At 41.8% G+C, this 13,162-nt stretch overlaps 1 protein-coding gene across 1 annotated transcript in view; it reads right to left on the bottom strand.

The window, feature by feature from the left end:
- Window positions 1-304: 304 nt before the first annotated feature.
- LOC114656786 (leucine-rich repeat-containing protein 38-like) overlaps window positions 305-13,162 on the bottom strand; it is a 90,507-nt gene continuing 77,649 nt past the window's right edge. Inside the window, exon 2 of the mRNA XM_028808393.2 lies at window positions 305-695. Within this exon, the coding sequence (XP_028664226.1) occupies window positions 448-695 (248 nt within the window). The 3' untranslated portion in view covers window positions 305-447. The remainder of the gene's footprint in view (window positions 696-13,162) is intronic.

Raw genomic sequence — 13,162 nt, 5'->3', positions numbered from 1 at the left:
CGAGGCTGGAACACAGTCACATCAGCAAATTTTTTTCAAATTCCTCTAACCAAGTGATGATTACTGCAGACACACCCATAGGCGTATAAAAACTATACCCTGCCTAGGGAAGACTAATCAGGGTCTAACATGTACAAGTGAGGAATTGATCTTGTTATTTTTTTTCCCATGATTCCATTCTGTGGTCTGAAGTGCAATGGCTACTGACTGCAAAAGAGTTTCTACTTCAACTGCTATTGCTGCTAAAGCTTCTGATGAGAACTGAAGTAATCAAGCCCCTTAGTCGGACCACTGGAGCCATCGGTGAGAAAAGCCCTCATTAAAAAAATGACAAGTACAGAGTGCAGCTCCACACAGTGTTTTTAGGAGGAAGGCGACCTCTGCTGGATTCAGTGCTGATGTGTATGGAACCTGTCTAAAGGATGAAGCTCCAGAAGAAGAAGCCCTCTAGTCATCTCCGTCCTCTTCATCTGTCTTGTTGGCCTTGCTCCAGCGCTGGAAACAGTGGACGGTGGATGCCAGAAAGAAGCTGGTGAGGATGGCAGCCACTGACACAGAGATACCCGAGAAGATGATGATGAGATAATCTGTGAGGGTGAGAGTTAGCTGGCAGCCCCTGAAACTATCTTCTGAGAGTTGGTTCAGTGCCACCCTCCGGCCATCCAATGGCAAAGAGCACTCCATCCCATCGAATCCTGCAGGGCATTAAAGACAAAGAGAAAGAAGGAGAGCAGGAATGGAGTCATCAAGTAGTTGCTTTTTGAAATCACTTACTACATTCAAAGTCATGCTGCCCTGGCCACATTTTTACCATTTTGTTTTTATTTTCCCCAGTTAAGACAAATAAGGACAACTTTAGATTGGGCTAGATTGGGGTCAGAGCACTGATCAGCTATATGCAAGGCCCAGATCGATCACTTAACCTTATCATAACTTTTTTAGTAGGTAAGCAAAAGTAATGCATCAGATGATAGAACAGTGACTACCACTGCTACTCAACGCATCCAGAATCCTGGGTTCAAATCCAGGCTTGATGACTGTCCATGTGCCATTTGCATGTTCTCCCTGTGTGTATGTGAGTTCCTCCCACATCCCTAAACTGTGCAGGTTAGGTTGACTGGCAAACTGGTGACTGTTAAATTTGCTGTTTAGGTAGGAATGGAGGACTGGCATCGCATCCAGGGGTGGACCTAGTCTTATAGACCCACTACTGCCAAGGTGCCACATGAAAATAGTCCATTCAGCAAATTAATAATTCAGTTTTAACAAACATCCAACCAAGACCTCCTATGGCCATTCTGGTGAAATGTATTCTTGTTATGTTTGACTGGATCCAGGTGCTAGAAAAGATATGGCCAGCTGGGGGACACCAGAAAACAGGAGGTCAACACTTGCTTCCTTGGAGCCGTTATCAAGCATCTCACCTCTTGACCCCACCACCCTCCTGCTATTCCTCACATTCAGCCTCATTGGCTCCACTTAACCTTTGATCTTTGATTAATTGGTCCCCCTCATCTTTGAATCAATTGCAGTTATCTAGTGTGGGATGTTCTGTGCTACTTCTTATTATTAAATATGTATTTATATGAGTTTTTGCTGAGAGTTTTAGGTCTAGAATGTGCAGAATGGCGACACTTCTATGTTCAGCCTCACAGTGCCAGCTGGCACACTGTCCACCACTCTTGCAGTGGCCTAATTCATTTGTCTTGGCCTGCGTTTTCTCTTATAGGACTGAGAGCGGTCTGAACGTATTCCCAGCAGCATTCAGTTCTGGATGGGGTCAGTCACAGGATGCACATCCACACCTGATGACCATCTGTATGGCGTAAGATTGGAAACATGGTAGGGATATAAAGACTCTGCACAGGCAATGACAAGCCCCAGATTTGGAAATGTGAGGGTGCAACATTAACCACGGTGCTGCCTCAAAAAAAATGAAATGTTTTTAACTTTTCTTTGGACTTCTAAGTAATGGGTTCATGTTTGGTGTGTTTGTGGGAGATATTTCTGTAGCACCACTCATTGAGTAGCTTCAATTTGTAGTCTCAAACAGACAAATAAACACACACAAACACACTAGTAGACAAACACGTAAACACCTGCGTACCAGCAGCTACACCCACACACAAATGAACAACAACAGTAAACTATGACCTCTTATCCAGAGTAGAAGAAATATAAGACACAGAAGACAGACGTAAACTGACAGGCGGATGGACAGATGCTCACGGACATGGAAGAAGTGAGAGACAGGCAGATAGACAGATGTGTAAATAGAATGGGAGGGACAGTGCCACCCTTGTGTCACACATACCCACAAACCCACGGGCACAAAGAGATGCACAAGTGCACATGTAAACACACAGTGAGACACACGTACAGACAGGCAGATGAACACTCACAAACTGAAAAGCCGATGCACAATGACAGCTGTAAGTTGTAGGCACACTTATGCACATGACAGTTGCATATAATACAGACAAAGAGACACACCTTTACAGGCACTTTTATACTGTACATGCACAAAGACGTGCACACGCACAATGGCACACAGTTGCATACATGTACTGGCATGAAGGGACACACACAGGGAGACCCGCAAAGACGATAATTTGCACACAATAATACACAGATAGGGAGACACACAATGAGAGATGTGCTGCATGAACACACATGCATGTGAGCCCACACAATCAGTGAGTGTAATAAGTACATAAGTTTAATATGTCACTGTGTTCTGTACAAAAAATATTTTATAAATCCACTCACATGTACAGCTAACACAAGGACAGATTTAACACACAGGGGCTCATCATTTAGAACTGCTAGGCAAGCATTAGAAGACAAGAAGGAGACAACTACAAAAATGGGCATTGTACTATTTCTGTGTGACAGAGTCAGTATGATACTGGGTCTTCTTTTCCTTGTTTGGAATGGCATGATTTACCTAAGTGGGGGCCTGCACATGAAGAAAGGATATAAAACCCTGGAATATTGCCCGGCACACCTTTGAAGCTGACGGACGGATGGGAGATACTGTCATCCTATTCTGAAAATTCTTCCAGCGTAGAGACGAAAATGGCAGACTGTATACATCGAGCTCCCACTTCGGTGAAAAGTCTTATCATTGTCTTTTATGCCGCATAAATCGTCATTAAAGAAAGCTAAGTTATTTCTCCTATGTGATTTCGTACCGCCATATCACTAAGGGAGGGGTATCGCCTTTTAATATTATATTTAATACTAGGGGGCTCTGCCCTTGCTCGCCTCGCTCACCCACCCCCGGGTTTGGTTTACCGGATATATAATGGGAATTGTTACATATGCATTATTTTCACTTTTACTTTAAAACTTTTGTAAAAACAATACTTGTCCTTTATTTCCGGCCCTGGGCGTGGTTACATCTCTTTCTCGCAGGACGTATAACGCTGCTCGTGTTGTGAAGAGGGGGGCAGCTGAATACACACTAAGGAGATGCAGTCGGATCATGTTGTCTTGCTGCTGCTGCTGGCGAGCTGCCTGTTATGTTTGTTGCGCTGCACGTCGATCATTTAAAAGCCTGTACAGCAGCTGTCATTTTGCCACTTCGTATTTCTGCCGCCCGCGTTGTGAAAGGGTGGCTGAACGCACGCTAAGGGAGTTGCAGTCAGATCATCTGCTGGCTTCCAACTGCTGCTGCTGGCAAGCTGCATGTTTTGCTTGTCATTGTTTTAAAAGCTGGGAGCACATGAAAGAATTCCAACAACTGCTTGGTTAGATATCCGTGAACTTGTTTTAAATGTTGTCTCACTTCCTTGTCTCATATGACGTTACAGTGTCTCTCGCGGGATGTCAAATTACAATCTCTTGTTGGCACCAAGTCTCATGTTTAAGGTCCCCGCGAGACACTCCGTGGCCAATCTCTTTCGTCTCGCGGATCTTTTAAGTGTCTTCTGAGAAGATCACGTCTCGTCTCCCTGGTCTCCCTTCCAACAAGATTACTTAAGACTCCGAAATTACAAAACGAGCGTATTTCCAGGGAGCTAGCGACTCCTATAGGAAAACAGTGAGACATACAGCAGCAGATAGCTGTATACTGTAAACTCACGACAGCAGATAATTACATACGTAGCCAGGTACTGTAGGCACAAATATGCATGACAGGGAACACACAATGAGAACTGCATATACACATACAAAAATAGACACACACGTACATACCCCAGTAGACACACAGTAACACTCAGGAGCATGGCTGACACACCGACATGAAAACAACTTCACTAAGATGGAGACATATTGACAGACAGGCAAAGACAAAGGATACAAAGCAAAGCTTTTTGTCACATACAAACACTATGACACATTTGTGTAATATCTCCTATTAATTAGCTTTCACCTCATAACACACACACACACGCACACACACACACGCACACTCCCCCACACACACACACACACACACACACACACACAGACGCACACACTGCCAGACATACACACAGTTTTTTATTTTTTTACACAAACAAACAGAATCAAAATCGGATTGCAGAGATGAGCACATGCACACACATACTGTATACACAGTAAGACGGGTCAATAAACACTCGGGGCCAGAGACACCTTCAGGTTCAGTAAATGAGATGGGGAAGCACACACACACACACGCACACACACACACACACACACACACAACTAGACACACAGATCGGGAACACATGTGCTGACATACAAAGCTGCTGCATTTGTGAGGATTTCCCTTGACTCCCACTTTTATTTTCACTTTAAACTGAAAACTATAATAAAACATAAACTTCATAGGAGACACGAAAAACAACATGATTTGCCAATCTTTAATTTTTAAGGTCATTTTTTTTTATGAATTATTTCTAAAGTCTCCTCAGCTTGACTGTTCATACCTTCACCTTCTGTATAGCAGACCAGGCAATAACTGATCTGTGCCCTCTACTGTGTGGACTAGCCATTGCATCACTTTAATTTTCTCTGGTATCCCAGGATTAGAATACAGATGGTAGGATTAATTATTTTTATCATCAGGGTGAACTGGGAGGTCAACTGTGCCTCATAGCTCATTTGGTCAGTCACACATTATGTTATATAGCTTCTTACATAGCTAATGCCTGGGTGGTTGCACAGTGATGGCACTGCTGCTTCAGTAAGGAGAATGGGGTCAGGTGTTCCTTGTATTGAGTTTCTGCTGGGTCCTCCAGTTTTCTGCTGCAGCCCGAAGACATGCAGTTTTGGTTGTGTTGGTCTTTGTGTACTCACCCTGTAATGGGCTGGCACCTCGCCCAGATGTTATTCCTGACTTTTGCTCTGTGATGATCATGATATGCTTTTCCTCACAAAGCTTCCCCGGATAAGTGGTTTAGGAAGCTGGACAAATGCATAGTTATTGTGATTGTGGGATCCAGACGTAGTTAAGACTGCGATAGGATAACCTTTGATAATTAAACTAATTTTATTTTTTTTTAATAACTAGGAACAAAAAAAGTCATCTTTTTTGTCAGGTTTAAGAAAAGTTATATTGGTAGAAGAGACGACAACCAGTAGAAACTCCTTTCAGTTGCACCATAGGGTGCCAATAAGAGCGGTCTTATTGAGCGAGTGCCACCAGGGGCCTTTTAGGCTCAACAATTTCTAAAGTGGGTCATGCTGGGTAAAGTATCTGGCCATCCCTTACAAGAATCTAGGTGGAAAATTCTATTGGTTTTTTTATGCTAATTGGAATGAAATTTGGGAGCACCTGTTTTGTAAAATTGCTTAAGATGTTGCTAAAGGAGCTTTGTGAAGTAAAAAGGATAGCTCTAATTATTGTCCCAGTATTATCTTTGCAAGGGAAAATAAGGAATTTCTCTTATTTATATTAAAAGGCACTTTATGTAATCAACCGACTCTTTGCAGGGTTTATGCTTTCCTCTCTTGCCAAGCGAAGTGTGCCATTCTCAGCATGACATGTCTTTAGCGCAGTTTGCAAAGTCAGAACAGATCAGCGTCTCCTCGAACTGGCGACTTTTCAAATGAGAGACGACACCCTTCACATCGTGTTAATCCAGCTGCATGCGGGCGCTGGGAGTCTGATGGAACTCAGGACCTTTGAGTGGAGCAGAGCACCAAAAAATCAAAAGGAACTGCACCATTATTGAATCAAGGGGTGAAATGGGGCACCACCTTTAAAAGCATGCTATCAGTTTTTACTTGCAAATTCATTAAGTGTTATATCGACTAGTAAGCCACAACTTTCTGGATTAATATAGTGCCTAAGCAGCCATTATCATCAATGGTGCCACAAGTTAGATATACCTGTATAATTATGAAGTCTTTCTACTGTACATTTCACACATAGCATGATGAATTTCAAACATGTCCAAACACTTTCACTGTTTAAACTTTTATTCTTTATGCAGATGCCTTTATCTAAAGCAATTTACAAATCACAATGACACAACTCATTTAGCTAGAGTGCTGGCGAGTTATACAATGAGTCTGTGGTCTTGGACAACCCCATAAATTACAGTTTCACTCCATAGCCATTATGGAGTGCAAACATTATTATAAAAAAAATGAAAAGAACACTTTGAAAACACATCAGATCTCAATGGGAAAAAAAAATCCTGCTGGTTATCTCTACCAATATGGACTGGGTAAGGTGTTAGGAACAAAAGGATGCCACATTGTTTGATGGAAATGAAAATTATCAACCTACAGAGGGCTGAATTCAACAACACTCTGAAAATTAAGGTGAAAAAATGATGTGGCAGACTAGTCCATTTTGCCAAAATTTCATTGCAGTAACTCCAAATCATACTCAGTAGTTTGTATGGCCCACATGTGCTTCTAATGAGACAACGGATGGTGTCCTGGGGGATCTCCTCCCAGATCTGGGCCAGGGCATCACTGAGCTCATGGACCATCTGAGGTGCAACCTGGCGACATCGGATGGACCGAAACATAATGTCACACCCAGAGGTGTTCTATTGGATTGAGGTCAGGTGAGTGATCGTGGGGGCTGGTCAATGGTATCAATTCCTTTATCCTCCAGGAACTGCCTGCATACTCTCGCCACATGAGGCCGGGCATTGTCGTGCACCAGGAGGAACCCAGGACCCACTGCACCAGCATAGGGTCTGACAATGGGTCCAAGGATTTCATCCCGATACCTAATGGCAGTCAAGGTGCCATTGTCTAGCCTGTAGAGGTCTGTGCGTCCCTCCATGGATATGCCTCCCGAAACCATCACTGACCCACCACCAAACCGGTCATGCTGAACGACGTTACAGGCAGCATAACGTTCTCCATGGCTTCTCCAGACCCTTTCACGTCTGTCACATGTGCTCAGGGTGAACCTGCTCTCATCTGTGAAAAGCACAGGGCACCAGTGGTGGACCTGCCAGTTCTGGTATTCTATGACAAATGCCAATCGAGCTCCATGGAGTCGGGCAGTGCGCACAGGGCCCACTAGAGGACGTCAGGCCCTCAGGCCACCCTCATGAAGTCTGTTTATGACTGTTGTTTGGTCAGAGACATTCACGCCAGTGGCCTGCTGGAGGTCATTTTGTAGGTCTCTGTCAGTACTCATCATGTTCCTCCTTGCTCAAAGGAGCAGATACTGGTCCTGCTGATGGGTTAAGGACCTTCTACTGCCCTGTCCAGCTCTCCTAGAGTAACTGCCTGTCTCCTGGAAACTCCTCCATGCCATCGAGACTGTGCTGGGAGACACAGCAAACCTTCTAGCAATGGCATGTATTGATGTGCCATCGTGGAGAAGTTGGACTACCTGTGCTACCTCTGTAGGGTCCAGGTATCGCTTCATGCTACCAGTAGTGACACTGACCGTAGCCAAATGCAAAACCAGTGAAAAAACAGATGAGGAGGGAAAAATATCAGTGGCCTTCCTCCACCTGTTAAACTATTCCTGTTTTGGGGGTCATCTCATTGTTGCCCCTCTAGTGCACATGTTGTTCATTTCATTACCACCAAAGCAGCTGAAACTGATTAACAAGCCCTTCTGCTACTTAACTGACCAGATCAATAGCCCAGATGTGTTATTGACGTGATGCTATACTCAGATTAAAAAGTGTTCCTTTAATTTTTTTGAGCATTATATATGGTGTCTTTCAATAGAAAATACCTACGCACACAACAGATACTTCAGTATTTTTTTAAGGCTCTTGCCTTGTGCTTGTGTTGAGATAGGCTCTGGCCCCTGCGACTCTGAATTGCATTAACTGGGTTTATGAGTATTATGCTATTACAAAGTAGCATTTAAAAAGGTGGAATCACCCAGAAATGTTCATGTTTTTCTAAATTAATATCTTTTTTTTTATCAAGGTACATGAATTGATTTTAAAATATAGACAAAGACATTACTAATATTGTCAATGACTAATTTATAATTACTTTTCACATATGACTGCAAAGCCCCATTATTTCAGCAGTCATTACTCCAGGGCCCTAATGGTAAACACTCTTAGTTCATCCTTAATTTATCACGTTTAAATGCTAACTGGTTATTAGAGAAACCTTTGTGATTGTGTTAGCTAAACTGAAAGGTGTGACTCTGATGAAAAGAAAACATTAAATTAGGCAAAAGAATACAGACATTGGACAGGGTTTTTCTGAGTGATTCCAAACTTTTGCCCATTTTAACCAATTCTTTTTTTGCCAGTTTCAGATACGTTTTTTTTCTTTAAAACTCTGCCTCTTTGATCAGTTATCATTTTACTGTTACAGACGGCACTTACATTTGTAATGTAATTAAGAAAGCAGCACACTGAGGACCTGTAAAGCATTTGTTTCTCACACTATACACCCTGATGTACTTATCCTCTTAATATGGTTGTACATCTTGGCCTTCCCCTTCTTTTCTTGTCCTGGTTAGATCGTGTTTGCCCTCTTCTCTCAAAACAGTAACAGACACACTTATATGAAATCTTCAGTGTCATGACACTCTGTGTCTTGAAATAATCTTCATATCCCAAAAAAGAAACCAACAGTTGATGTGTTTTGTTTTGTGTACTTTTGAACTTTACGAATGTCAGTACCTTGTAAACCAAGACAAGTGTTGTGTTTCACCCTGGTTAGGGTTCAAAAGTTGTGTACACTGAAAAAAAAGGTGATGATTCACACTTAATATTTTCAATCTGAACCAATATAATTCTTTTTAGCTTACTGATCCCACAATTTTTAAGTTGAGGCAAATCATTTAGAGTGATAGGGTGCAATTCACTTGTTTTATACTAAATCTGTTTTTTAAGTTGTTCTTTTTTGGCAGTTGGAAAGCCATCCTGCTGGAAAGTTCAATCGGAAGAATATACAAACAGCCCCTCAAACACAGCACACGAACAAACTAAAATATTAGGTTAACTGAAATAGGATTTTTATGTTTATTCCCTCCACCATAACTTACTTTAGTACAAAGAAATGTTTTTACTTTGATTGAGATCTGAAACCAAATATTTCAAGCTACAACACTAAATGACTAATCTTAAGTTGCTTGAAAGAGAAAATTTACGTTGAATGAACAACATCAATGTTATACTTTTTTCAGTGTATTTTGTTTAATCCTGTATCATTTATTTGGATTAATGTTTCTTTTGTTTCTTTTGTATATTATTCTTTGTGTTTTTTTTGATTATGTAGCATTTGTTTTATGGGTGGTTCCCCAAGGGGTGAGGCGACCTGCCAATCACCACCAGGAACTGCCCTCCACCCTATTTATTAGAGGGCCTTCCATAGTTCCTGGCGGTTCATTTTGAACGCATTAGGCAGTGGAATGTCACTTATGCTTTTGCTGTGCTTTACTGCTTTTTGTAATCCCTGGATTTTTGAACCTGTGCTTTGTTTTTGACTTCACCTTTGGATTCTGGATTGGGACTTTGTTTGCAGTGGATTGCCTTGCCTTCTCGGGCAGTGCTTTTGTGCTCTTAGGAGCTTCATGGATTTTGAGCCTTTGTTTAAAATAAATCCTTTATAAAGATTATTCAAGGCCCTTTTTTTGTATCTAGTTGGGATTTCAACGGTATTCCCAACCCTAGAGGGCAACTTTGAAAGTGTTTTTGGGACTCTTGTGCTTTAGGGACTCCTGAGTCACGACAAAAAGGCAGTTTATTTGCTTTATTGAATAGAATAACAGGTTTTAGCAGTGCTGACACAATTGCAAAGGATTGTCCAATAATCAATTAGTATTTACAATAAATGTGATTAATTAAGGATTAACAGAGAGGTAATGGCTGCTGAAATGAGGCTTTTCAGTCATATGTGAATCATAAATTATACTGTCAATCAGTAATGTCAAACAATAACAGGCATTTACAACAGTAGGAACGTCATCACTAGACTTTAATTCAATGCAACGGTCTCATGATAAAAAAAGTATCAATGGCTATCAAGGGAATTACCTTTCTGAATGCAAATGATGCTTTATGTTGTAACCACTTTTGCATGAAATTAAAAATCTAAGAAGAACCTGGAACAAACTGTCCAAAAAGCCTATAGGAGAAGTGACACACAGGATTACGCGGTGAAGTAGATGCCTGTTCATAATGCGAACTGGCAAAGCTCTGATTTGGAAATGAGCCTGATGCTCTGGGGCTTTCAAATGACATTCCTGGAATGATTTAGATCTCAGGCTCCCATTTATTGTGTCTTTCCACAACCTGGCCACCTGGCCATTAATCCTGTGGTTTCATTTGTGAGTGTCAAAGGTTAACTGTGGTGTTAGTGGATTGAGATCATAAAGCAGAAGAACGGGCCAGAATGGCAGACTGGGCTCCTGGGACACAGAACTCAGTTTCCAGATGGAGTGCCGCTCTTGTAACCTTGTACACATGGACACAAAAATAGGATTATTGTTATTAGTTGTTTTTTTTCTCATCATGTCTTCGCTGCTCAATCTACAGGAGCCTTCCACCTTGAATTCCTGTTTCTTTCTTTCAGAGGCAATAAATCTAATTGTAATGCAGAAATGTGTTGCTGTCTTCTTTTATTACGTGCCTTATATGATATAAGTGAACCCCTAGCTTTCACAAAATACACAAATCTTGGGGAAAAAACATGAATTAGTTCAAAAGATGGCACGTTCATAATAAAAGAATGTCACGCCACAAAAACAAACAAATTATAAGGCGGACTCGGACTCACTTTAACACTGTCTCTTCCTCGTTCTTCCATCACTGACCTCCTACTTCTGCCTGGTGATTACTTCACATTCTGGGGATCAACAAATGGCCTTTAAAGCTGCAAAGTGTCCTCCATTGACACCATATTTCACATCACCCAAAGCCTTGGCTTACCTGCTTAGGCCAGTTACCCTCAACTGCTGCCAGCATTCCCACTCATCCATAAATAGTAAAGTCTGGACTCTAGCTGTCATTTGTCTGCCTGATCCTTTTGGAGGCAACCCACATCTCACACTTTGTGTAGGATCCTCTGCTTTAACTGTTCTTGTAGGCTTTGCCAAGCACCTTAACTCTTTCAGGGCTGATGACGACTTTTGTCAAAAGGAGGAGTTGACGATGGGAATCAGCTGTAAACTGTGACAAAACCAACCATTAAATTTTAGTTGGACTCTCGTTGCTAGAAGGATTGACCGAGATTTCCTGTGCTCATGTGAATAGCAAGGAGCAGACAATGTCAAAAATGGCACTGACATCTGTCGAGAGTTCAAAGTGAATACATAAAGCAAAATACTCATTGGGCAACGTTTTGCCTATTATCTCTTAACTGGACGATGACTTGTCGGACTCTGATTTTGACACAAGTGATCTAAAACGAATCTGAGAGATTCCAGCCTCAGCTGATTGGTCCCTAGGAAATCGTGGTACTGACAATGTTCGCCAGGGAGAACTGTCACTTAACAATGATAAGAAGTAGAAACCAGATTGTAATGCACTGCGACTGTGATCGCTACTGCTGTCCCAGCCACATGAAGAGAGCCTAGCAGCAAGCCTGCTGCTCATTCTTGGCAAACTGGCAGCCACAGTATGCAGCAACAGAAGTTTTATGTAGATTTCTGTGAGAAAACATAACTGTTTTTTTGGAAAAAATATTCAGCCCTCAAAGAGTTAAAGAACTGTCAGGTCCTTCTTCAGCCTCATGCCAGTCAAGCAATGTAGGACAATTTAACAAGAAGAAAGGTACAGTGGTGTGAAAAACTATTTGCCCCCTTCCTGATTTCTTATTCTTTTGCATGTTTGTCACACAAAATGTTTCTGATCATCAAACACATTTAACCATTAGTCAAATATAACACAAGTAAACACAAAATGCAGTTTTTAAATGATGGTTTTTATTATTTAGGGAGAAAAAAAATCCAAACGTACATGGCCCTGTGTGAAAAAGTAATTGCCCCCTTGTTAAAAAATAACCTAACTGTGGTGTATCACACCTGAGTTCAATTTCCGTAGCCACCCCCAGGCCTGATTACTGCCACACCTGTTTCAATCAAGAAATCACTTAAATAGGAGCTGCCTGACACAGAGAAGTAGACCAAAAGCACCTCAAAAGCTAGACATCATGCCAAGATCCAAAGAAATTCAGGAACAAATGAGAACAGAAGTAATTGAGATCTATCAGTCTGGTAAAGGTTATAAAGCCATTTCTAAAGCTTTGGGACTCCAGCGAACCACAGTGAGAGCCATTATCCACAAATGGCAAAAACATGGAACAGTGGTGAACCTTCCCAGGAGTGGCTGGCTGACCAAAATTACCCCAAGAGCGCAGAGACGACTCATCCGAGAGGTCACAAAAGACCCCAGGACAACGTCTAAAGAACTGCAGGCCTCACTTGCCTCAATTAAGGTCAGTGTTCACGACTCCACCATAAGAAAGAGACTGGGCAAAAATGGCCTGCATGGCAGATGTCCAAGACGCAAACCACTGTTAAGCAAAAAGAACATTAGGGCTCGTCTCAATTTTGCTAAGAAACATCTCAATGATTGCCAAGACTTTTGGGAAAATACCTTGTGGACTGATGAGACAAAAGTTGAACTTTTTGGAAGGCAAATGTCCCGTTACATCTGGCGTAAAAGGAACACAGCATTTCAGAAAAAGAACATCATACCAACAGTAAAATATGGTGGTGGTAGTGTGATGGTCTGGGGTTGTTTTGCTGCTTCAGGACCTGGAAGGCTTGCTGTGATAGATGGAACCATGAATTCTA

This window comes from Erpetoichthys calabaricus, chromosome 8, assembly GCF_900747795.2.
Source record: "Erpetoichthys calabaricus chromosome 8, fErpCal1.3, whole genome shotgun sequence".
NCBI lineage: Eukaryota > Metazoa > Chordata > Cladistia > Polypteriformes > Polypteridae > Erpetoichthys > Erpetoichthys calabaricus.
The sequence above is the reverse complement of the archived record's forward strand: the minus strand, read 5'-3'. Positions and strand labels throughout refer to the sequence as shown.